The sequence below is a fragment of the Polyodon spathula genome, chromosome 14, assembly GCF_017654505.1.
Source record: "Polyodon spathula isolate WHYD16114869_AA chromosome 14, ASM1765450v1, whole genome shotgun sequence".
NCBI classification, from domain to species: Eukaryota; Metazoa; Chordata; class Actinopteri; order Acipenseriformes; family Polyodontidae; genus Polyodon; species Polyodon spathula.
Window position 1 is genome coordinate 25,644,087 of NC_054547.1, and position 25,090 is coordinate 25,669,176.

Consider the following 25,090-nt stretch of genomic DNA (forward strand, 5'->3'; position numbering starts at 1 on the left):
TAAATGCATTCTGTAAATTAGGATAATTTCTCCAATATATATTCAAATACTTAACACCTAATGCATATATGAAGTATTAATAGTATTAAATCAGATTTAACTTTGAAAAACTTTACTTTTTATTTGTTTGTTTTTTTTTTTTTTTTTAACTAGTACCTTAAAAATCAACTGGCTGACTATTTAAAAAAAAAAAAAAAAGCCTTATCTTAATTTTAAAACTAAGTAGCTGTTACAATATTTCTCACTTTGGGCTTGGTGCGTACTGTTTTCTGTTGCATGGCTGTTTTAGTATTTCTTTTACAATATTTAAAAAGAAAATAGTGAAATGGGCAGGATCATTCACAGCTCCATGTTGTTCCAAGGTCCTAAACCTGGCCATGCATTACATTTTTTTTTTTTTGTCCTCTCTGCACGCAACACATCACTAACATCTGCATTCATAACATTGACAAATCAACACAAAAGTAAACGCTAAAACAGTTCTGGCTTAATATACAGCCTGTCAGACAGAATCCCCAGTTTGCCCTAAAGGCATCCTCCAGAAACCTCTAAAATCTCTATTTCATCACCCAATGAAATAAAAACTGTGCCCATTTGGACTGACAACTCAAACAAAAAATAATATTTATACTGTAGTATGTATCCAAAGTTAGAGAGCTTTTCATTATATCGAAATCCACGTATACACAATTGCTCTATTTCACTAGGTACATTTTTTTATATTAAGTTAGACATTGCAATAGGGATACTGGGTTACAGAATTATTTTGTTTAACTTCAATTCCTTTGGATTTCACATATGACGGTTTTGCATCAGTCACTGCAGGTAGATTGAGCAAGCAATTACATTTTTTTTTTTTTTTTTTTTTTTAAAAACATGCATTCAACTAGATATGAATCCAAATGAATTTATACTCCCTTTTTTATTTTATAGGTTAGCTATAAAACTGCAAGAAAAGTACACAAAACACAATTTTGCGTCAAGACCATTTTGTCTGTTTTGTTTCGGTAATGGCCGAGTTGGAAGAGGTAAGATATGCGGATGTGGGTTACCATGACTTCACTGACTTAGGTTTTTGGTAGAGTGTTGGCAAAATGTTGAGCACTGGAAGTTTCTTCTTTTTTTCATGTATATTTTTTTTTTGGAAGGAGTCCTAGGTCAGAGGCATAAGTGCATCAGCACCAAGTGTACCATACTTGGCTGAATGCAGATCTCCCATCTTTAAACCTGCAGGTACAAGAACGGATGAGAGATAACATGCTTCCGCATCCAGCGTTCAAAGAATACACTATGTAACACAGTTTTTGTTCCTGGGTAGTAAGTGTTATTTCCTAATTGCTTATGCCTCAAAAGTATAGAAAATGGCTCCCCACAAACTTTGCTTTTGTGACCAGGACAGTGATATTTCAAAATATCACTATTTCCAATGGGAAAACGGGCAAATGTGTGTCTCTTCGTTCACATAAAGTCAGAAAAAAACAACATATGAATCCAAATTAACATGTATTTATACTAAAGTAATACAAAAATGACTACAAAAGATTTAGAAGTGAGTCGTTTTTCGAGATTTACGATTATACTGTAAATACAGTACAAATACAATCTCGAAAACTACTCACTTCTAAATCTTTTGTAGTCATTTTTGTATTACTTTAGTATAAATACATGTTAATTTGGATTCATATGTTGTTTTTTTCTGACTTTATGTGAACGAAGAGACACACATTTGCCCGTTTTCCCATTGGAAATAGTGATATTTTGAAATATCACTGTCCTGGTCACAAAAGCAAAGTTTGTGGGGAATAGCCATTTTCTATACTTTTGAGGCATAAGCAATTAGGAAATAACACTTACTACCCAGGAACAAAAAAAAAAAAAATTGTTACACAGTGATATCACAGACATTTGCAGAGCTTTCTGAGATGTGACAGTAATAAAATAATGACTTGGATCGATTTACTGAGGAGTTTGGTGACAAAATGAGTGATCAGGAGAGGATTTATCAGTATGCACGTCTAAAAAGAGGTATGTGAAAAATACAGCAAACAGTACTGATGTTGTTTTGCCATGCAATGCATTCTAAACCTATTTTACACTGAAAACAAAAAAAAAAAATTAAACAGCGTGTGTAAAATAAACAGCGTGTGTGAAAATAAATTGGACCTGACAAGCACTGAATAAATGGACTGCAAAGGGTTAATAAAGATCCATGATGTGGTACAGGCTGGGACAGAACTTAGTTCAGGTTCCTTTGGAAAAAAACACAGTCTTAAGAAGTATCAGGAAACGTTCTAGTCTTTCAAAAAACAGAATGAAATCAAGTCAACTTATACATGGATGAAAGTGGCCAATGATAATTTTGACTGAAGCTCCAGGGGCAAAAGCAATGTTTTGGCCGGGAGTCTGGGGGCTGTCTAGACCCCCTGAAGCTCTGGGGTTGTACATGCTCCCAGGTGCATTTTGAGCCATTTTGGACCACTTCCAGAAGCATATTTGAGCTTGACTTTACAGAAAAAAAAATTCAGCAATTAGTGAGGTCCCTCAACTCTTATGACAAGGAGGGTATTCAGTCTGTCGCTTACCAGTCTATTCCTGAGAGCTGCTTTCAACATATTTTGAGCCCTGAAGCTCGTCTCCAATGAGACTTCAATGTTTTTTAAAACACACACATATTTCCAAATAACATTAAACCCCAACAAAGTACAATAAATAAAAATAGTTAATTTGTTTCTGCTTTTATATGCTCCAAAAGGATAACAAAAATCAAAATGACCATGCAATCTGTACTGTTAAAACTCCCAGCTGCTTATCCCACGATTTCCACATGGAGCACATGCAAGTCCAAATTTGTCACTCCTGTCAGAACAGCGTGCAGGCGCTTATATGTGCATCTGGAAGGTTTAACATGTCTTTTTAACATGCTTCAATGAAAAAATAAGAAAATTGTACTGTAAAAGTGTATGCAGTTTTGTTTTTTACTGGCAGATGGCAGCAGTACTTAAGATATGCGCTTGACAGACCAGGTCATGTATATACACACAGCTGAGAGTGAAAAATAGATGCCTGTCTATCTACAGAGAAAAAAAACGAGGAAATTTCTTCATTTATTTGTTGGCGTTACAGGTTGTAAGGAAACCTTGTCAGGTTTTGTACTGGTCGAAATTAACTGCATCACCCACTCGACATATAGCAAAAATTGTTCTGAAAACTGTACAAATTGGTTATTTGAGGGCTAAGAATGAAAAATCTGCAAACTTTTTTTTTTTTTTTAAATAGGCCATTACAAGGAAATTGCCAAAATAAATAGGTAACTGGATGGTTAATATGTAAAGTAATATTATTGGAAAAATAATTAACCTTAACTAAAATAAAGAAATGAAATGCCACACACCATAGCCTGAAAAATTACATAGACAAACATTATTCATATAATTTACAATCAATCATGACTTTTAGTGCACTTTAACAGTAAGCATACAATGCAAACTAAATAAGTCTCTCTCTCATTGCCACTTGATAGTTCAGGCAAGACTGTGTGTTGGTCTAGCAAACAGATACGTTAACCGCATGTCTTGCTGTGTTTCATTGCCCAGAGGAGCATTTACCAGTGTGGCATCGGCGTCACTCTCAAGAACAGCATTTTGTTTCTAGGTAGTTTTGACACCCGACCGTGAACGTTTCTGCAATCATTCGCGTTGAAAATGGCACTTGCATTAAATCACAGTATAAGTCAATGTGCTGCTTACTGGAAGGGCTAAACTCCCATTGCGGCACTTTGCACACAGTCAGTCGGACACCAAACAGAACACCCCCCCACCCATTTTGTTTTTTTTGCATTTCTACACGAATCATAGGAATAGACTGTAGGCCATTTTGACGGAATTCCGTCTACAAACAGAAAACTTGCACCCACGCTTATACCCAATTACGTTTTGCATCTGATTTTTCTATGCAAAAGGTCACTTACACTGCCAGACTGATCACCACTGCGGGGGCACGTAGCTATAGGTAGGTGTCCCTGGAGGCCGGTATGTGGGCATCGTAACTTGATGAGGAGCTACAGGAGATGGGGAATGGGTTGTCAACAAAGTGCCTAAAAAACACACAGTAATTCAATTGTTAATGCTGTGGAAGAGAAGAGACCCAAGCCTGGTACTGTTGTGGATGAGGCAGCATAGGAATCAATATTTGGTAGTACTGGATCCCCTAGACAGTATTACATTGCAGTATTAAGACTACTGGCTGTGTATTGCATACTGTATTGCTCACTTGCACTTACTGTAATTGTGGTTCCCTACAGACCACTTATGCTTTGATCAGTACTCAAAGTAAAACTACTGTTACTTTTCAAATGGCAATCCATTTGTTTTTTGAACATCTTGTACATTGCAGCCGTTTTCCCTACAGTATACAGTGGTATACGTAATTAAGCTTAATGTTACATCATGATTGGGGACATACACACCGGTCAAAAGTTTTAGAACACCTCCATTTTTCCAGTTTTTATTGAAATTTACGCAGTTTAATGTCTCAATGTACTCTGAAATTAAAGCATAGAAGAAATAAACAATTGGAGATAAAAAAGAAATCATGGAATCGTTTTGTTTAACAAAATTTTATCTAAATTTTTGACTCAAAGTAGCCACCTTTTGCAGATATAACAGCCAAACACAGTTGTGGCATTCTTGGAAATCAAATATTGTTCGGAAAGTTCTTCCCAACACTGTTGCAGAAGTTCCCACAAATGTGTTGCACTTGTAGGTTGCTTTGTTTTCACCCTTTTGTCCAGTTCATCCCAAACCAGCTCGATGGGGTTTAAGTCTGGAGACTGTGCTGGCCATTCCATGATTTGAAGCCTACCGTCTTGTTCTTTTCTTCTAAGGTAGTTCTGACATAGCCTGGAGGTATGTTTTGGGTCATTATCTTGCTGTAGGATGAACCCCTTACCAATTAGACGTATACCAGAGGGTATTGCATGGCGCTGAAAAATGCTGTGGTAGCCGTTTTGATTCAGGGTGCCACTCACTCTGTGCAAGTCGCCTACTCGACGGCATACAAAAACCCTGCGTGATGAACCGAAGATTTCAAATTTTGATTCATCGGTCCATAAGACCTTCTTCCAGTCTTCAGTAGTCCACTAGCGGTGTTTCATGGCCCAGGCAAGCCTCTTTTTCTTATTTCGCCATCTTAGCAATGGCTTTCTTACTGCCACTTGACCTGTCAAACCTGCAGCTCCAAGTCTTCTCTTCACAGTTGAAACTGAGACTTGCTTACTTCGATCAGTGTTAAGCTGTGTTTGAAGCTGTTGTCCTGTGAGCCACCTATCACGCAAGCTGTTGAATCTCAGAAACTTGTCTTCTGGTTCTGTTGTGGCTTTGGGTCTGCCAGACTTCTTCCTGTCAGAGTTTCATCCAGTTTCCAAGTGCCTTTTGATGGTGTAGGAAACTGTACTCACTGACACCTTAGCTTTCTTTGCAATTTCTCTAAAGGAAAGACCTACAATTTTAAGGGTTATAATGGTCTGTCTGACTTCCTTTGTTAATTGCCTTTTTCTCGCCATTATGATAGCAATATACTACTTCCTGCAGTACAATACTGTCCAAATTATGCTTAAGAGGGTGTAGTAACACAGTATGTTCCAACACTGCTTTTATGCAGACAAAAGGTTTAAGTAATCAACAAAAGTTGGGACACCTGTAGGAATTGTTAGCATCAACTTTCAAGGCTTAATTTACTTCCATTGCTGCTGAACAGCTGTAAGTTGTTAACCCAATAATTGTTCCCTGAAAAAGGCCTTTTTCTATAACTCTGAAATGTACATTATTTTTCAGTTTTTGGTCACCTAAACTTGTTTTTTAACCTCTGGCAGTTTACCGCTTACCTTTGTATCATTTCAGGTTATTCACTGCTTAAATTTCAATAAAAACTGGAAAAATGGGGGAGTTCTAAAACTTTTGACCAGTAGTGTACATGTATTTACAAACCAATACTCTCATATATACACATACATATATACATATACACACATATACACAAATAAAATGTTCATCTTACTCATACCAGCTGACATTGCCATAGTGGTCCCAGCTACCATGCCCATGGCAACACCATTAGCTCTGTGTTGTGGGATAGGAGGAGCGTACATGGCCGCAGGCATACCATTGGGCTGAACGACTGTGGTGTGGTGGATTACATGGGGCGGTGCTGCATACAGAGGTTGTGTGTAGTAAGCACCTTGCTGTTAATCGAAGCAAAAAAAACAAAACAACAACAACTTTAAATCTAGAAAACAAATCAAAGCCCTCTAACACTCTCCCGTTTAAACCAGATAACTAGACTTGGTGCAAAACTTAAATCCTACTTCAATACAGATCTATGAATGTAATTTACTATAGCTAAACAGAACCCTTATTAGGAGTTGTACACCCCACTGCCATTGACCACTAAAACCCATCTTCCATGCTATACATCTACCAATAGCACACTACACTGGAACAATTCAATGTGATTTGGGATGAATATTGTACAGTATACATTTACAATATGTGCCGTAACAAATAAGATGCACATACTCCAGCATAGTAATGTGATGCGAGTTGGTCAGTACCAAAAACACATTAAAAGGTTTTTCATTTTTTCCCCCCAGAATTCACCTGTATAGTACCGATGGTAGGTCTATAAAAGTACGTTTAGTTTTAATGTATAGGTTTTAATACTAAGTGTATAAAAAAACAACTCTAAAGTTGACGTCTCTATGAAAAGTCCAGCTCACTCGAAGCTGCAGCTAATTTATACGTGACGACACACCAGGACAAGATTATATAGCCAACAACCTCCAATGTACATTATTAATAAATAATGTGATAAAATGATCACATTATTTTGTCGGGACATTCCCGAGTAAGATGACCTGCCTCTGGATTATTTAGATCGCCAGTCTTAACTTAAAGTTTATTTATTTATTATTAGTTTCCCCATCCAACCTGCAAAAATGTCTTAGGCTGCTTTATGATGAAGAGGTAGGCTACAGTATATCAGATTCTAATAGGCTACAAGTTAAGAATAAAAATGATTTACTGCATATGTAAGAACTATTATATTGATTTGTTCAAAGAAAGTTATACAGTAAGTCTGAAAAAGGAGATCTCTGGTTCTCGTGTTTTCATAAGTTGACAGGTATTACTGTACTTGTTTTGCATGTTAAATTGCTGCTGATCTGTTGACACAGAGATCCGACGCACTCTGTGTCTATTGCTCGGCTTTTAACCCTTTGCAGTCCTATGTCGGACCAGGTCCGACATCAAAAATGCATCAATCACAGGTCCCTAGTCGTTTTTTCTCCGGAAAAAGCCAAGAAAACCTTTCAAACGGCAAAGAGAAGCCCAATTTTTTTTTTTTTTTTTTTAATTAAAAATAATTGGATCTGAGAAATACACATAGTCTTTTCACCACAGACATACACAAACAAGATAGCTACTTCTGCATCCAGCGCTCAAAGAAAATCACGGACATTTGCCAAGCTTTTTGAGATGTTATAGTGATAAAATAATGAGTTGGATAGCGTTATTGAGGAGTTTGGTGATAAATCGAGCGATCAGGAGATGATTTATCAGTATGCACTACTATGAAGAAACATGTGATAAATACAGCGAAGTGGGGCAGGGCTACAGATGCAGTACTGAGCGTCCTTTTGCTATGCAGTGCCTTTTAACCATGATGTTACTGATGTTCTGCCCAGTTAAATACCTGTGCGGAAGTGTGGTGTAGTCGAAACATGCAATTGATTATTTAACCTTTTGTTTGATTAATAACTAAATTCCAGTAACGCGCTACAGCAGGGATGCATAGATGCAACATATCAAGCGATATTCTACAAAATAAATTCACTGTCTGAGTAAAGATGAATAACTCTACCATCAATAGACTACAACAAACCATAGAAGAGAGAAGTGCAAATGTAAACAAGCTTTTTTTTTTTTAACACTGTGAAGCCAAGATAAATGAAGCACAAGACCAACATTTCTGATCTGTTTAACATGCTAAAACATCTGAACAGGTAACATCGCTTTCACTTCTGTCCTCCATCTATTGCATTTGTTTACAACATTGAGGCCCAAATTTATAAAGGCGAAAAACCGACTGCAAAAAGCCACGTAATGTGTGTGCTCAGTACGGCCGCACTCAAGACCTATTTCATAAGACTAATTAGGTAAAGCAGGCGATTCTGCAATCAACCAATTTAAATACCCCTCACCACAATTAGCAATGGAGAATTACACACCTCTCACAATTAATAGCGGGTTTGGGTCAACCCTGCATGTGTAGGCTACACATTCCAAAAGAAAATGAATGGCACACAAAGACAGCCTGGTACTAGCCATGGTGATGAGGATGCTCAGAAGTGAAAACTGAAATTTACTAATATGGAATTGGAGATTTTGGCACAAGCAGTATTTGTAACACATGATCACCAGGACAAATTAATAAAATATGGAATGTGCGGTGGCTTCTTAATAAATAAATGTACCACTTCAGAGTTTGTAGTAGGTTGCTTACACATTACAACGCATCATCCAGTTACTGTGCTTCGCATATTAGTTCAACTTCTTATTTCATAAAGAATAATTCCCGGCATACAGACTTTTCAAACTTCTGAAACAATACGTTTTATTTACTTGCATCCATAGCAGTCAAACGAGTGGATAATCCTTCCATTGTTGTACAGCAATTTGTTCAGGAACAATACAGTTGCATACGAACAGTCTTCAGTTTAACTACGACTTACACCTTCTTAAAGTCGTATGCAGTCACAACTCATCTATTTCTTATGTTTGTATTTCTTACATGGACGATGTACGATTTTAAAGCCTATCTGTAAGGTATATACGGTCGAATAGCGGTACTTGCTCTAGCTAAAAACTAACTGCGTCATCTGTCCCTCTGTTTTTTTTGGGGGGTGGGTACCGTTTTCTTTCCAACTCAAATTTAACAATACTGCCTGAACCAGTATTGTTAAATACCAGAATTCCATATTACAAAAAATTAATTCTGTAGGCATTACTAAAATAACGGTGGAAAATGAGCCCTCACTGTATATGAGACTTTCTTTCCTACACCTCGGAATGTCGTTCCACCTTTTTTTAATCTCCTCCACCATTCTTTTAATAATGCCTACGTAAGTAAAGGCTCTCATTAGAACAACTGCGGGGAGACCTTTTTAGGAGCTTCTAAGAAACTTTTTTTATATGGATTCTATATTCTCCATTTAAGCAGACTGTCTATTTTGTCATGTATTGAAAATTGGAATTTGCAAAATAATTCAGTAGCGGTATTATAAACCGTAGTTTACAAACTGACGTGATCAGAAGGGTTAAAAAATTAGTTCTTTGCAAAAGTTATTAAATGTTTCTTTGTCCTTGAAAACGATGTCTCTTTCTTGCTGCAGACAAGTCTCCCACATTGCCTTGGCTTTTATATAACCTACTGTCGGACTGTGGCAAATTAATGCCTGCTTTTCAGTTCTTAAAATAATCATGCAAATACGAGGCCTGCAATTACCGGCAACTTTAATAAATTAGATGGAATATTTAATAAATCTAATTTGCAAAATCCCATCCCAATTTTAGCGGTTTCGTTCAGAAACAGCCTAGAATTACATATGCATATACAAAATTGCATATGCATCAAGGGCTAAAGCGAACAGAGACATTGCCCATGCAAATCATGTAATAATTGTATGTTTACGCCATTGAGTGTGTTTTATAAATCCCATCCAAGAATTCAGAACCCTCAGAGCCCGTTTTACGGTCGTAAAACATGTACAATCCTCTTATAAATATGGGCATGAATGTCCTGGTGTGACGTCACGCATGCACGCTCTTCCGGGGGAGAGGTCTCCAAGGTTTTTGAGAACGGATAACCACAAATGTGCCTTTTTTCCACTTTGCAAGTAACGAATGTGAATAAAACTTTTAGGACATTTATAGAAAGTTTAGTTGCACTCAAAAACGACTTTTTAAATGTCATTGCACCCCACCTTTAAGAAAAGCTATATATATATATATATATATATATATATATATATATATATATATATATATATATATATATATATATACACACACACACACACACACACACACACACACACACAGTACCAGTCAAAAGTTTGAGTACACCTGCTTGAAACCTGGTTTTTCATGATGATCTATGCTTTTAACTGTATAAACCTGTCTATAAACACTTAATATTTCACTATATGATACGTGTACTTATACACGTTGATAATCATAAGTGAATTGCATTCAAAAATAAAATTTAAATGAAAATGTAAATCTTGTCAATTTCAATGAAATGGTCACCCAAAGCAAGGGGATTTCAGTCTGAAGCCCAAGTCAATTAAAAATCAGAAATGTGTACAACACTGTGTTAGAACACTGGCCTAAGTATAAATGTGTCTTCGTTAGATGTTCTTTGAGTTAACTAGTATGTTACCTAATTAACCTTTTGTCACCATTTATTGCTAACAGGTCGAGAGTCCGTGATTACTATAAATAGGTAGCATAGGCAGTTTGTCATTCCTGAATGTAAGGAAGCAGAAAATGGCAAAATACGCAAAGTTAAGAAATTACTTTAAGAAATGAAGGTCAATCTTTAAGACAAATCGCACAAACTTTGCAAGTGTCTGTAACTTCTGTGGCCAAGTCCATCAAACTATTTGAAGAAACTGACACTCATGAGGACCGAACAAGGTCAGGCAAGCCAAGGGTGACCTCAGAATCAGAGAACAAGTTCATTCGAGTCATAAGTCTGCAAAACAGGCGATTAAATGCCCCTGAAATACAAGCTCAGCTAAATGTTACTAGAAGTACAGATGTTTCAACATCATCTGTTCAGAGGAGATTGCGTGAAGCTGGCCTAACTGGAAGAATTGCTGCAAAGAAACCATTGTTAAGAGTGCAGAATAAGAGGAAGAGACTTGCCTGGGCCAAAAAACACAGAAACTGGACGTTTGAGGAGTGGAAGTCGATCTTATGGACCGTTGAGTCAAAATGTGAAATATCTGGGTCCAACTGCCGAGTATTTGTAAGACGCAGAGAAAGTGAGTGCATGAGTTCTGCATGTGCGGTTCCCACTGTCAAGAATGGACGAGGCATTGTCATGGTCTGGGGTTGCTTTGCTGGTGACAGAGTTGGTGATCTTTACCAAGTCCATGGCAAGCTCAACCAGCATGGTTATCATAGCATACTTCAGAGGCATGCCATTCCATCAGGATTATGGCTAGTTGGGCAGTCTTTCATTCTTCAGCAAGATAATGACCCGAAACACACCTCAAACTTGTGCAAGAACTATCTGGCGAAGAAGGAAAGTGAAGGACAACTCAATCTAATGACCTGGCCTGCCCAGTCTCCAGACCTCAATTCCACAGAACTTGTATGAGAAGAACTGGACAGAAGAGTCAAAGCAAAGCTACCCACAAGTGCCCTACATCTCTGGGAATTGCTGCAGAAGAGCTGGGAAGACATGTCGGGCGATTTCCTGCTGAAACTTGTTAACCAAATGCCTCGTGTTTGTGAGGCTGTTATTAAGGCAAAGGGTGGCTATTTTGAGGAATCTAAGACTTAGAGACAATTTTCAATTTTCTTGAACATTGCTTTGATACTTCTTATGTTTTGTTTTGTATATTGTAACATGTGTTTTCATTTTCAAGTATTTACAGAAACGTATATGTCAATTATGAAAAAAACCTAGTTTCCAACAAGTGTACTCCAACTTTTGACTGGTACTATATATATATATATATATATATATATATATATATATATATATATATATATATATATATATATATATATATATATATATATATATATATAAAATCTACAGCAAATGGGCCTATATAACCTTTGTTCTGCAATTCCCTACCTGTGCATACGGGTTCTGTGGTGGATAAGCACTTCGAAGCGGGTACATTGCTGTCTGGTAGGGGTTTGGTGATGAGGAGTATGGTGGCACTGCTCCAGTAGTGGGAGAGCAGGAGACTTTATACGGTGTGCCTGGGGCGAACCCTGTAACAAAAAAAAGAAAAAAGAATGTTGCTTAAATAACTTAATGTACTAATAAAAGGCTTCAACAGAGCCAGATTAAATGAACACAAGACACTTGATAAGAGGCAAGATAATAGCAAGATTAGTTTTGTGTTTAGCTAGTATGGCACAGACACATGAAAACAGACAGCAGCACACTGCGACTCATAATATTCAGAGAATGCTGGAATGCAATTAGCATTAATTTAGCAGCCAGTATCAGAAGTGCACACACTCCCCAGGCGTACTGAATCCATTTGCTTATATAAAAGAGGACAGGTCCTACCTGTCTGAAAGGCTGCATTTGCGCCAGGGTACATATTAGGAGAGTAACCGGGAGCAGCTGCATAGCCCATTGGAAAACCAGCTGAAAAACAAATCAGAAAAAAGGAGGTCAGTACTATCATCTGTATGCTGTTCTAACAAAAAAGATAAGTCTAGATAAATACAAATGATATACAAATAAAAGGAAGGTCACTTATACGCTATAATGCACAGGGGTTCTAGGGTGCTAGTACAGTATTTTATGCACAAAATCACTAGTTGGGTTACTGTATATCTGCCATTGTAATAGTATTACAGATGATATGCACAAGTTATTAGTAATACAATTTGAACTCTACAAAGGACTTTCCCTTTAATAATTATGTTGTTGCAGGTTAACAGAAATACCAACAGAACAATTGTCTGCCTACAATAAACGCTCTGCAACTGCCTTCTCAACTTACTGTTCCCATCAGTCAAAATAATTGCCCCACACCTCCCTTTAATCCATCGAGATGGCTATTTGGTTTACTCATAGCCACTGTGTCACTGGTTTCAAATATGTTTATATAGGACACAGCACACAATTATATGTGTCCACTTACCTGGATATCCAATTCCTTTTGGATTTGCATAGGGGACCCCTGAAGGTGCTGGGCTGTAAACCGGGTTCATGGTATCAGATGTTCTGCAAAATATAAAAATGAATACAATTAAACCATAGAAAAAGATCAATACTAAAATATTAGTCTCATGAGAAAAGGGAAAGTTACAGAAACAGTGTAAACGTGTGCCTAGGCTAAATCAGAATTGTTCTGACCAAAACACAGAAACACTCCAAAGCCAAACAAAACATCCTTATTCCTGTATAGAGCAAAGCTTTTTTACTTTATTTATTCACTTCTGCTACAGTATAACATGGCTTGTGGATGGAAAAATCCACCGGCCACACAGACATTTTACCAGCCAACATCGTTCCATGGGGGCGACGACGACAATGACAATAGAAAATGGAAAAACAAACAACATTTATGAGCAGTCTCAACAGGGTCTGAAGCAATCTGCCTCACGAGTGAAGATATAGCTTTGGAAATGTGTTGGGCATCTGCCCTCTCCAAAAACTGCAGCCCTCCAGCCCTTTCTGGCAGAACCATACATATACTAGCTCCTCTTCTATGACAGTGCTATCGATTGAACCATGTGACATCACTGACAGGAACTTTGCAACTTTATTTTGCAGCTGTCTTCTTTCTACCTCAGCAATGTAGTATATAAATACTCATGCTTGTTTGTCATTCCTAGATTTAGCCCGGTCTGCTGTTCAACCCTACATTTTAAATAATTAAAAAAATAAATATCCTATTTTCTACTGTTACACTTTCTGACTGAGGATCTGCTAACAGCATGAACTTACTATGTTTTTTCAAGATTTAAAACAAGACAGTTCAAGATACAATTGATTCCAGTAAACAGTAAATTCACCAAAATTAATCTTAAATACCAAATAAGAGTTTACTTTATTTAACGTGGTTGCATTAGTTTACTAGCAATCATTTGAATCCCTTTTCAGAGTTTGTAGCACGCAAAATACTATGTTTTTTTTATTATTATTAACAGAAAATATTGGAAGTGCTGTGCTGTATTTAAAAAATTTTAAAAACTTGTTATATACAAAGTGTTTAAAACAGCAGTCGCTGTATTAATTAAAATGTCACCGGTTACACTTTGTCAGGTTAAAATACTCAAGTTGATAGCATTTGTTTAGCTATTGATACCCATGCGCTCTCCTTTTCCATCTGATCTTATAAATCAGCTCTATCGATTGTGTATACGCAGGGATAAACACTGAGCAGATTCTCGACAAACAACCGGTCATCCATTTTAGCGTTGTAATAACCCTAGCAACAAGGTCAAAGTACAGTTGATTTGAATGGTCAGCGACTGCAGTATGAGAAGGGCGATTGCCGGTAGAAAGTATAAACTGCACAGCGACACGACAGTGATGATCGCCTTGCTCTTAAACGGCAGCTGAATGACGGAATATAAACCAGCCTTAACACTTTGTAAGCCACATTCCCTTACAATGTTGTCTTTCACCAACATTCCATATGATTTAGTAAGTGGTTTTATATATCCTTGAAGATCTTAAATTAAAAAATAAAAATATGATAACAAAAGTACAAAAGGATAATATGTTCCTTACTTTGCAGGTTATGAAATGGTTGGATGTAAAGGTATGAATTTTATTATTTGATTGTGACCATAAAGAATATGAATACTGTATATAAAAAGAGTATAGGAGTAATTCAAGACATAAACAGAATTTTCAGCATTTTCACCAACTTTTTCCGAACTGTTTTTGCTATTTTGTGGTAACATTTCTATTTGTAAAAAGTAATCACTGAGAAAAAGGCAGTACAGCCCAAAACGTCTTTGAGAGGGTTTGTTTCAAACCTGTGTAAGTGCCCCGTGGCACTCAATCTGACAAGCTGCCTGCTGTGCCCTTCACACAGAGATAATGAAAGCTTACTGAGTTATTTTCTTGATTGGTTATCCAGCAAAATATTTTCCACACATTTAAATAAAATTTGACTACTGTAAATCAATCTGAAAAAAAAAAATGTAAACATTACTTCAACTAATTTAGCGGAAATGACTTAACAGGTCTCAGAGACAAAAACTTGCTTACACTTTAGCATTTCATTAGAACTTATAAGAGAATCGCATATAAAGATCCAAAAGGCTTAAGGCAATTTAAAGAGTTTTCTTTGGGTTGAAGTTCCAGCACATGTTTTAGAGTGGTTTGGTGCAATTCCATGTTTAAGATGGTAGTATGCTAATTAGATGTAGTGAACAAATCAGACGTTGGCTCTGTCCTCCGCAATATTCTAAACCATCAAAAGATGTTATACCTGGTCGATGTTGGTAGATAAAAAGGAGAAAATCAAAAGGCACATTCAGCACAGAGAATCCGCTATGAATGAATGGCAGTGAATGAATGATGATGATAGCGATTGCAATTACAGATGATTTATGAAGTGTGAAGGGCGCTCAGGACTCGATGACTGTGGAGGGCACACAGGGCCCGAGTGAAAGATAAACTTGGCCGGAGGTCTCGTCCGTGGCTGCCCGATGGCTACCTGCATGAGGGCAGCTGGAAATACATGAACAGTTACATGCACACCAGTGCTGCAGATAGGACGTGGCTATGGGCCACCTTCCCCCAGGACGAGGCACGCTCCGAGGTAGTGGCTGGGGAGGATGGAGGCCGAAACAAAAAGAAGCGACAAGAACTAATAGTAGACAGAGCTTTTATGTGCTTGATGATGACGTTTTGGTTAGGGGCGGATTCTCCTTCCAGAAAAGCAACCAAGTTTACAATTTAGCACGGAAAATCCGCTATGAATGAATGATGATGATTGTGATTGCAATTGCAGATGATTTAGGAACTGTGAAGGGACCGCCAAACCATGAATGAATAATAATAAATAACTAACTCTGCCACCTATCCTCCAAACACTGAATTTAACCAGAGCATGACTGCGCCGGGGGAGACAGCCAAGCCTCTCCAACCCTACCAATCACCCCACAGAACTAAATACAAACGCTCAGCACTCAGGTAAGGAAAAAAACCCTACTCAATCTCAAGAAATCCGTGGCCGAGGGCAGCCCTTCCTCCAGGCTCTAAGAAGTCAACTCCCGTTTTGGCTTCCCAGCGCTTGACTGAGCAGCCAAAACAAAAAGGAGCAACTGCTGGAGAAGATGGAGGCTGAAACAAAGAGAAGCGGCAAGAAAGAATAACACACATAGCTTTTAAGCACTGCTGGTGACGTTTTGGTTAGGGGCAGATTCTCCTTCCAGAAAAGTAACCAATTTTAAGATACTGAACAACTCTTCTCTGAGCTCTAGCATTCACCTACATGTCTAAGCAAGCTTTGAGAAAACAGCCCAAAGGCAATTCATTTGTCTGCTTTCTCAAGTTGACCAATCTGGCTTCCTGCCACTTGCATTCCCTGTGAAGATTCCTTTTGGCCCTCCAGCTGCTTCACATTTTTCACTCAGAATGTAAGATCAGTATCTTCTGATCATGAAATCTTCCTGGCTTATTCAGACTTCATAATGCTTTTGTCTTTATGTTATGTCCTTTCTTTCTGAACGCTTATGAAAATTGGCACTGATTCATCTATCGTGCGAACAGGATCCATGACAGCTTCCCTTAATATCGCTGCAATCCCACCTAAACCGCCACAGTCAGATTAAAGTTGACACTTCCTGATTGGTATCATTTGTGACTTGAGCCAGATTTCAACCAAAGTTGCAAAATGCTACTGAAACAGTCTGCTGCACCACCAAGACCAAACCCCCGAGCCTTTTGATCCTTTCCCCCCATTCCCTCATTAATGTGCAGAACATGCACAAAGGATTAACTCAGCATTCAGCCAGTTCTTGCAAATACAGTATTGTAAAGATAAATGTTTCATTCATTACTTTTTGTAAATATGCTAATAAAATGTAGAATTAAAACCACACAGGTATAGCACTGTACATAGTGTAGAATAGATACAAGTTATTTTTCAAAATACTACCTTAATTTAAATTTAATTTAGTGTCATTTTATAACTGTACCGCTTGCACAATTATTAAATCTTGCCATGTATTTATAAACATGATGCTCCTTAATTAATGCAGACTATCTTCCCTTAAGAACCCCAATGAGACCTGGAGAAATGTTTGTTATATCAGGATGTTCACTATACTAGGGTTTGGCAATTTGCTGCATTACAATAATGAAGAAATGCCCAATTTGAATTAAACTTCAATATATAGTACTTCTATGATGATTACTTCAGATCGATCAACATTTAAAATGGCATGTTTAAATGAAAACAGTAAAGAAACAAAGGAAATTACGTAAACTTACATGCTAAATGCTATATTATGTCCTCTCTTGAAAACATATCCAGTGTAGATTGCTTCATATTGTTCGTGGTTTCCTCAATGCACTGTTTGCAGTTGCCTCCTCACACCCGTTGCCTGGTTGCAGTTTGTATAAAGATGGCGGGCAGGCAACAATTGCATGATACACACTACAACAGGCTATCTTTGAATTAACCTTATCTTTGAAATAGTCAACCGCGGTCTTTGTTTTCACCAAGAGAATAACACATTAACACTGGAGATTATTCAGTGTCAGTCAGTACTGAGATTGTTGCATCCAGGTCGATCATGTAAGTGAGCTTTCTAATAGGGCTAATTTCCATTGAAAATATTGGCTGTTTCTGTTGGAATCATTAACACGGGGTTCATTATAAGGGTTTGTTATAGTGAAGTTAGCTTGTAGTTAAGATCAGAGATAGAAATTACTGGGTCTCAAAAGACTGAGGCCCTTCCTCTGAATTATAAATTACAATCATACATTTTGCATCATTCTGTCAACGAATGCCACAGGTTTTGTATGGCTCTTACTGGGTCAGTAAGGAGGCATCCATTGGATGAGGTATTAAACCAAGTCCACTTAAAATGCAGTCACATAACCCATAACACCTGCTAGAACAGTTTGTAGACCTGCTTACCCATCCAAGCTTGGAAATAAACATACTGTAACCTATATACGTCTTTACACACTGCAAATGAATGCTTTATTCCTTCGTCAACTTCAACACTTCACCATTAAAAAGTATTTTCTAATTAATTAAAATGTTGGTGTCGATGTTGCGGTGTTCTTCGCTCATGCAGTACTACTTTTCATACTGTAATCTGCAATCCAAAATGAACTAGAGGTTTGAGAAGGTTGGAAACTCATTGCAGGAAAAAAAAAAAAAAAACACATTAATTCCCAGAGCACATACTAAACATTCTCTATTTTATGAGAACTACATAGCAGGCTGCAGATTATTTCATGATACTGGCAACAAGTATGACACTGCAGATGGATGGAAATCTTTCAATAATGCACTGTAAAATTAAAAGCAAGCAATAAATATTCTTTTCAATTGGCCAGTTCTGTTTTTTAAAATCTACTACAAATATAAATTCTGGTTTGCAAAATCCCCGATGCCCAAAATTGTACTAAGAACTGTTATAGATTGATTTCTGGGTATCCAGAATATTTGTATCTAGGGTTGGGACGATTTACGATAACTCGGGAATACCATATCGAACACAAGCCTCAATAATAAAATCGCATTGTGAAAAAATATCACGGTTTATTGTGAAAGAACAATATTACATTAATTTTAGCATTTTTCTTGTAATAAACAAATCATTAATAAGCCATTTTCGTTAGATTTGTAAAATAAATACATAGGCCCTACATCATCAACATCCCGTTTAAGGGAATGTCACCGATTGGTTGCATGGCGCCTCCCGCGTCATGTAGTTCAGAGAAATGGCAGCGAGTGAAAGCGACAGTTCACGGCCTTCAGGCTCTATTCAACAACTTAAAATAAAGAAAAATGCTTCAAGTTCAGTATGGGAACACTTTGGTATTCACGGAGAATATGAATACAATCCGGTGTGCAAAATACGCTTTGCTAAGATTAAATGCAAACAAAATAATACAACAAATATGCTTTCACATTTGCGACCCCACCATCCAAAAGAACACACAGATGTAGTAGTAAAAAAAAAACATGCAAAGGTTTTCACATGAGCAAGGTTGGATTAAAGCAGCCAACGTTTTCCGAGTTTGTTGAAAGTAAAAAGCAGTACACAAATAACAGCTCAGAAGCGAAGACATGGACAGAGCTGTGGGATACTTCTTAGCCAAAGATATGATGGCTGTTTACACTGCTGATCGTAAAGGACTCCGACAGCTTGCAGAAACTCTGAATCCAAAATACTGCTAGCCTACTAGAAAGCATTTTTCTAACAGTGTGATCCCGACTACGTATTCTGAATTGAGAGGCCATGGAAGTTAAACTGTCAGGTTTAACCAGTGAAGAGTGGGCTCTTCAAAGCTGCTGTCTTGGATGCATATCCTTTGACGCTGACCACACGGCAGAAAACATCAGCACTGTTTTTAAAAACGTTTTCAGAGTGGAGTCTCTTGGTAAACAATCTTGTGTCAATCACAACAGACAATGCGGCTAACATGAAACGAGCATTCACTAACCTCCAAGAAAACGATAGTCAGTTTGCTGATATGAAAAGGCCGAGCTGCTTTGGCCACATCCTTGACTTGGCTATCAATAAAGGACTAAAGCTGGATGGCGTAGAACGGGCAACAAGGATTGCCAGGAAAACGGTGAATGCTTTCACACAAAGCTGGAAACGTCAGAGAGACTTAAAAATGCAACAGAAGGTCATGTAACTTCCAGAACACTCTCTTATACACGCAAGTATAAAGCACTTTTTACATTTTTTTTTTTTTTTTAATACTAGCTAAAATATTGTAATACTTATCAAGGCAGATGCAATAAATGTAAATATGTTATGGCTTTGGATTTCCTTGTTATTAATGATAGTTGAAGTCTTGTAATTAGATTCTACTCGCTGACATCAGAAAAAAAAAGTTAACTATGCCCATATGGAGGATTTATTAAATGTAAAAACACAGTGCTATGGATGTATTCACACATCAGTTGTGTTTGCTTTAAATGTAAAATATGTCAGCTATGGATTATTACTATTTAGTTGACACCTTTATCCATCAAAGACGATTATAACTTGATGCTTTTGTACTGTAAAAAAAAAAAAAATAAGTAAATAGTATCAATTTACAATTTATCTATCCAGAAATTCCTATGTTTCAGAGTGAAGTAATTTTTATAAAACATATATTTATAATAAAAGGATGTGTCTACATGATGGGGCTCCACAGTTGAAATGATCCAGCATCTGCTTGAGCAGCAAAAAAACATTACCCTGTTTGTGGATTTGACATATGTAACCGTACCCTTGCTACAGTTGCAACCAACCAAAGTTGCAAAATATTGATTAGTGTATTTGGTGTAATGAAAATGAATGATTTTTATGAATACATACACTGGCTTTCACTTTGTGTTACTGGACAGTTATTCGGGATATTGTTTATGAAAGGCACAATAGAAAATTAATATCATGTAGTCTATATTTTGATCCAATTAGATCATTAAAGGACCTAGATTACAATACTAAGATTCGTCTTTGTTAGGTTTATATTTGACCAGATAAGAAAAAAAAAATAGTTTATAAGGTAAAATACATTTTTGAATATAAAAATGCAGTAACCTCCTACCGATTTGTTACATAATTTTTAAACTTGTCAATGTGCCAGAGGGCGTCCATAAAGTTGTTACAGCCTATGTAGGCATGCCAGTCCTTGACATGAAGACAGAACCATTAGACTGGTGGAAAGGAAACGCAGAATGTTTTCCACACTTGGCACACCTTGCCAAGAAATACCTCTGTATACCAGCGACAAGTGTGCCATCTGAGAGACTGACTAGTGGCAGTGTCCTGCTGGTCAGTAGTCTTTGGGGACGGCAGAAACCAGAGACTGTGAATCGTATGGTGTTTTTGGCGATGAATTTACCTTAATGTATACAGAATTAATGAAGTAGGCCTACACTTTTTGTTAAAATGAGAAACATGAGAAAAAGAATGTATAAAACAGAATTATGTTCAGGGTTTTCATTTTTCCCAGTTTTCAGTTTCTCAAATGTTATTTTCCTGAATTTCACTGTTATTTAGGATTAAGACATATTCAAAGTTAATCTTTAAATTTGAATTACCAGTCATTAAGAAAGTTGTATGAGCAATGATTTATTTAATCCAGGTAGTTTTAATTTATGAATATTTCATTGCTATAATTAGTTTTAGCATATAGTCTAACACAGGTTTTATCAACCCTGGTCATAGAGGATACCTGTTCTAGCTTTCATTCCAAATGAGCTCAGCTTTCAGTTACCAAACTGACACTTTCATTTAAGTAATAATGTGCTAAACCAAACCTTTAAAACTATTTTCAGCTACAAAAAAATAAAATAAAAAGTTCTAGGGAAACGAGAAGACAGGGGTCCTCAGGGACAAGGGTGGAAAACCCCTGGCCTAAATTTTTTTTTTTTTTAAAGATGTTGGTGATAATTCAGTAGAAGAATGTTTTAGTTGCCAAACTCACTGTTTTTACTGTGTGTGGGGAAAAACAATCTACTAACTGTTTTAAGTTTGATTAAAAAATAAATAAATAAAACGCATTAACTGTGGTTTCCCAATGCGCAAATACCACTTTAATCACAATTATCGCAATATTTTGTCTTCCTATAATCATTTTAGATTTTCAATATTGCCCCAACCATATCTGTACCCCATGTCAGACCCATGACTTAATCTACAATTACTTGTACAAAAGAGCGATAAAAACTATTTTGCAATGCGTTGATCTGGATATGACAGCTTCATTATCTTCACTTGCACTCTCCTACTCACAGAACAAATGAAATAACATGCAGTTTGCATATAACTACTGTGAAAAATACAGTAGCTTGGTGTCTTCAAATATCTCTGCAGGATTTTCTCCCACTGAATGTTGCAGATCTGCGGGAGCAACTTGAAAAATGGGCGATTCCCGCAATCCTGTGCTGAAATTCAAGCCCCGACTACTGAACACACTGCAGGGTGTCAAAAGTCCCCTGGCCTAAACAGATGGTCAATGTGTCAAACAGCCATATTCAGTTTAATAACTCCAGGCATGTACTGTAAATATGTAGGAAACGTTAATAACTACAGCAAAAAATCTTGTTTTAACACACCACTAACCTGCCTGAGGCTGTCCAAGCTCCTAAATAAGTCCCCTTGAGGAGTTGCACCCTGCTTGAAATAAAGGTCTCTTAGTCCTTAAATCTGTGCTATATTAGATACAGCATTTTACCAATTGTAGTGAAAAAAATATTCAAGGAAAAAGGTTGAGCAGCTAAACCTTTTGGCTAGTGCCTTCATCAGAATTAATTAATACACAAAGATGTTTTACACTTGGCATAAGCCACAAAAACCTACAACTGTTAATGTTTCCAGACCATATTAAAATATTAATCTACTTCACAAAATTGAGGTCTTGCGATATTCAATCTGAAAAACATATTTAATAATTTATATATTTGAAATTCTGCATGGGCAGGAAAAAAAATACTCAAATACACCCATGCTTTATTTACATTTATTTTCAGACTTCTAAAAATGCTGAACAACGTAACATGAAATTTGCATTGACTTTTCACTTTTTTCCTCCTGTCACGGGATTGAATAAGCTATGTGGCAGGTCCTTTAGTAATGACCAGTACTGTATAAATCTGAAGAAAGTTACAGGCAATATTAAAATCAGACCAGAATATTAATACTTAGTTATACTGGTGTGTAAAAGGTATCAGTTATAAATCACATAATCCTTAAATCTGCAGGCTGCATGCTGTGCTTTAACCCACATTTGAATTAAAAATAAGCACATCTAAACATCACTACCAGCTTTCTTTTCCCCGTAAATCCATAAATTAAGATTTCCATAAAAGAACAGATTTTAGATATTCGTTTACAGTGTGTATGTGTTGGTGCAAACCTCCTTATAATTCGATTTCTCCTGTTACACGTTATATGCATTGTTCGATGGATTTATAAAAAAATTTAGTCACGTGCAAATAATTTAAAGGCAGAGCTCTTTAGTGGTTGTGGTAATGATAACACTGCACATCACTGAAAGAATGAGAGCCAATTAACACTTGGCTTCCACCAACACTTATAAACCCCAAAACAACTCATTACACTGATGAAGACATAAAAAACCTTTGTCTACTTGAATACTGTCTATAAAAGAAACCATGTCTAGGGTATTTTTGCATACAAGATGACCACTATGCTACCTAAGGCGGGGGTGTTTCAACAGATAGCGACATTATTAATATTGGCAAGCAATGTCAAATATATCTGAATATCGAAGAATACAGGGACACATCAACATTACATAATATTTTATTTCCCAGAAAGTTAGAGACATTGAGTTTCCATAAGGAGAAAGCTTCAAAAATGAACTCCAAGTGGCTCATCAGTGTGACAATTATTATTACTCTGGACACTTTCAGGCCAACCTCCAAAGTTCAACATTTATTAGAAGTTACTTCCACAACAGCCCTAACACTTAACAGGAATCATTTACATTGTTCCGAATGTAAATGTCCTACTGCAAGGTGATCCTGAAAATCTGAAAAACGAACTGACTACTAAAGCTACACAAAAAGTAACACCACCATTTATAACCAAGAGATGCATAAAGTCTAATGACCTCACAATGTAAATAATTCTGCTTACCACTTAATAGTGCTCTCAAAATTAAATATTCGGCATCTCAATGTGTTATTTTTTAATTCGATTAGGATTAACAAAGGAATGCCAACATGCACATGTGAACTGAAGTATTTTTTATTTGCACACAAGTCATGTGTATCGATCCTGGTCACTGCGTGGTCACTGTGCTGTGCGCGTATGTGCATTTAAATAAAAATGTACTAATTCCATGTAATATCGGAATATTTCTGTATAATTTATTCGCGGATATTCTGTTATTAGTTAACATCATATACCCATCATATACCCGTCCCGAATTTTCTTGTACAGTACAGGGTGCATGTTACATTGAATATTGCATAAATCACACATTCCCCGTTATGGTTGGTAGGTACAGCGCGTCCTCGTCAGATTTTTCTCTTTTTTTCACATTTATGTATATTAATAGTTTAATTATTAAATAAGCACAATTTTGTTTTTTCATTGCGCATACCGTTCTCGATTACCAATTAACAATTGCCTTTTGCATAACCGTTTGCTCATCCAACATACCCATGTACATTTATGTTTACACATGCACCCGCATCCCCGATCCAGCGCTTCGCGGAATCCCTGGATTCTGCTTTCACGATGGGGAAGATAAGCAACCTGACAGCGCAGGCCGCGGGGAGGAGGACAAACCAGATTCAGCATCACGTATCCCGGATTATTGTGTATGCCTAAACTGAAAATTACAGTCGTTACCTGCCTCGAAGTCCTAGATAACTGTATCAGGTAAATTAGTTACACACGAAAAAACTTAACAGTACATCCATTATGAACGCTAATACTCACAGTTTTTAAACGGAACGTCTGGATTGCTTTTTGCTGCTGTTTTCTTCCCTTCTCTCTCTCGGTCTGGATTGCTGCGCACCAACCAATAGCACAGTTCGTCACTTCCGACTACAAACACTGAAACCCAAGTGACTGCGGCCGGACTCTGGAGACCAGTGCGCTCCTGCCGCGGAGCGGGCCGGACTGCTTGTCACGGGAACTGGGTGCTTGCCGCTTCAATCTTTGGAAACGTTACGTTAGTTACGTGTCCTCGGATTTGGAAATGAAAAATAAGTTGGTATAAGTTAATTTGTTGTAAATAATAATATAATAATAATAATAATAATAATAATAATAATAATAATAATAATAATATAAATTATAATATGTAATATATCAAAGTAATTATTTGTATATATATATATATATATATATATATATATATATATATATATATATATATATATATATATATATATATATATATATATATATATATATATAGATAGATAGATAGATAGATAGATAGATATAATTGGCCAGCTAAAACTCAACCACCAGAGCCCTATGGATGATCTATACCCAGTTGATCATATGCCTGAAACCGGTTCAAATTGTTACTGTAGTAATGTTTAGCAAATTAAATCTTTTTTTTTTTTTTAATTAAACCTAAC

The 25,090-nt window shown here is 36.8% G+C and overlaps 1 protein-coding gene across 4 annotated transcripts; it reads right to left on the reverse strand.

Moving 5' to 3' along the window:
• Nucleotides 1–591: 591 nt before the first annotated feature.
• Nucleotides 592–24,540, reverse strand: LOC121326739 (myelin-associated neurite-outgrowth inhibitor). Of its 4 annotated transcripts, none has more exons than XM_041270179.1 (7): nucleotides 24,438–24,540; nucleotides 12,956–13,038; nucleotides 12,373–12,453; nucleotides 11,926–12,068; nucleotides 6,061–6,238; nucleotides 3,968–4,057; nucleotides 592–1,227 (listed from the first exon to the last, which is right to left on the reverse strand). In XM_041270179.1, the coding sequence occupies exons 2-6, from the start codon at nucleotides 13,023–13,025 to the stop codon at nucleotides 3,981–3,983; spliced, it is 549 nt and encodes a 182-aa protein (XP_041126113.1). In that variant the 5' UTR covers nucleotides 13,026–13,038; nucleotides 24,438–24,540; the 3' UTR covers nucleotides 592–1,227; nucleotides 3,968–3,980. The 4 variants fall into 4 exon arrangements, with proteins under 4 accessions (XP_041126113.1, XP_041126111.1, XP_041126112.1 ...); XM_041270177.1 differs by having other exon boundaries at nucleotides 3,968–4,093; XM_041270178.1 differs by having other exon boundaries at nucleotides 6,055–6,238.
• Nucleotides 24,541–25,090: the final 550 nt, after the last annotated feature.

Excerpts from the sequence above, each read along its gene's own strand:
- LOC121326739 (XM_041270176.1), bottom strand. The coding sequence starts at position 13,025 with ATGAACCCGGTTTACAGCCCAGCACCTTCAGGGGTCCCCTATGCAAAT. Across the intron at positions 6,239-11,925 it reads CACAGAACCCGTATGCACAG|CAAGGTGCTTACTACACACA; the intron begins GTAGGGAATTGC and ends TTCGATTAACAG. Across the intron at positions 4,094-6,054 it reads GGCAATGTCAGCTGGTATGA|GCACTTTGTTGACAACCCAT; the intron begins GTAAGATGAACA and ends TGTGTTTTTTAG.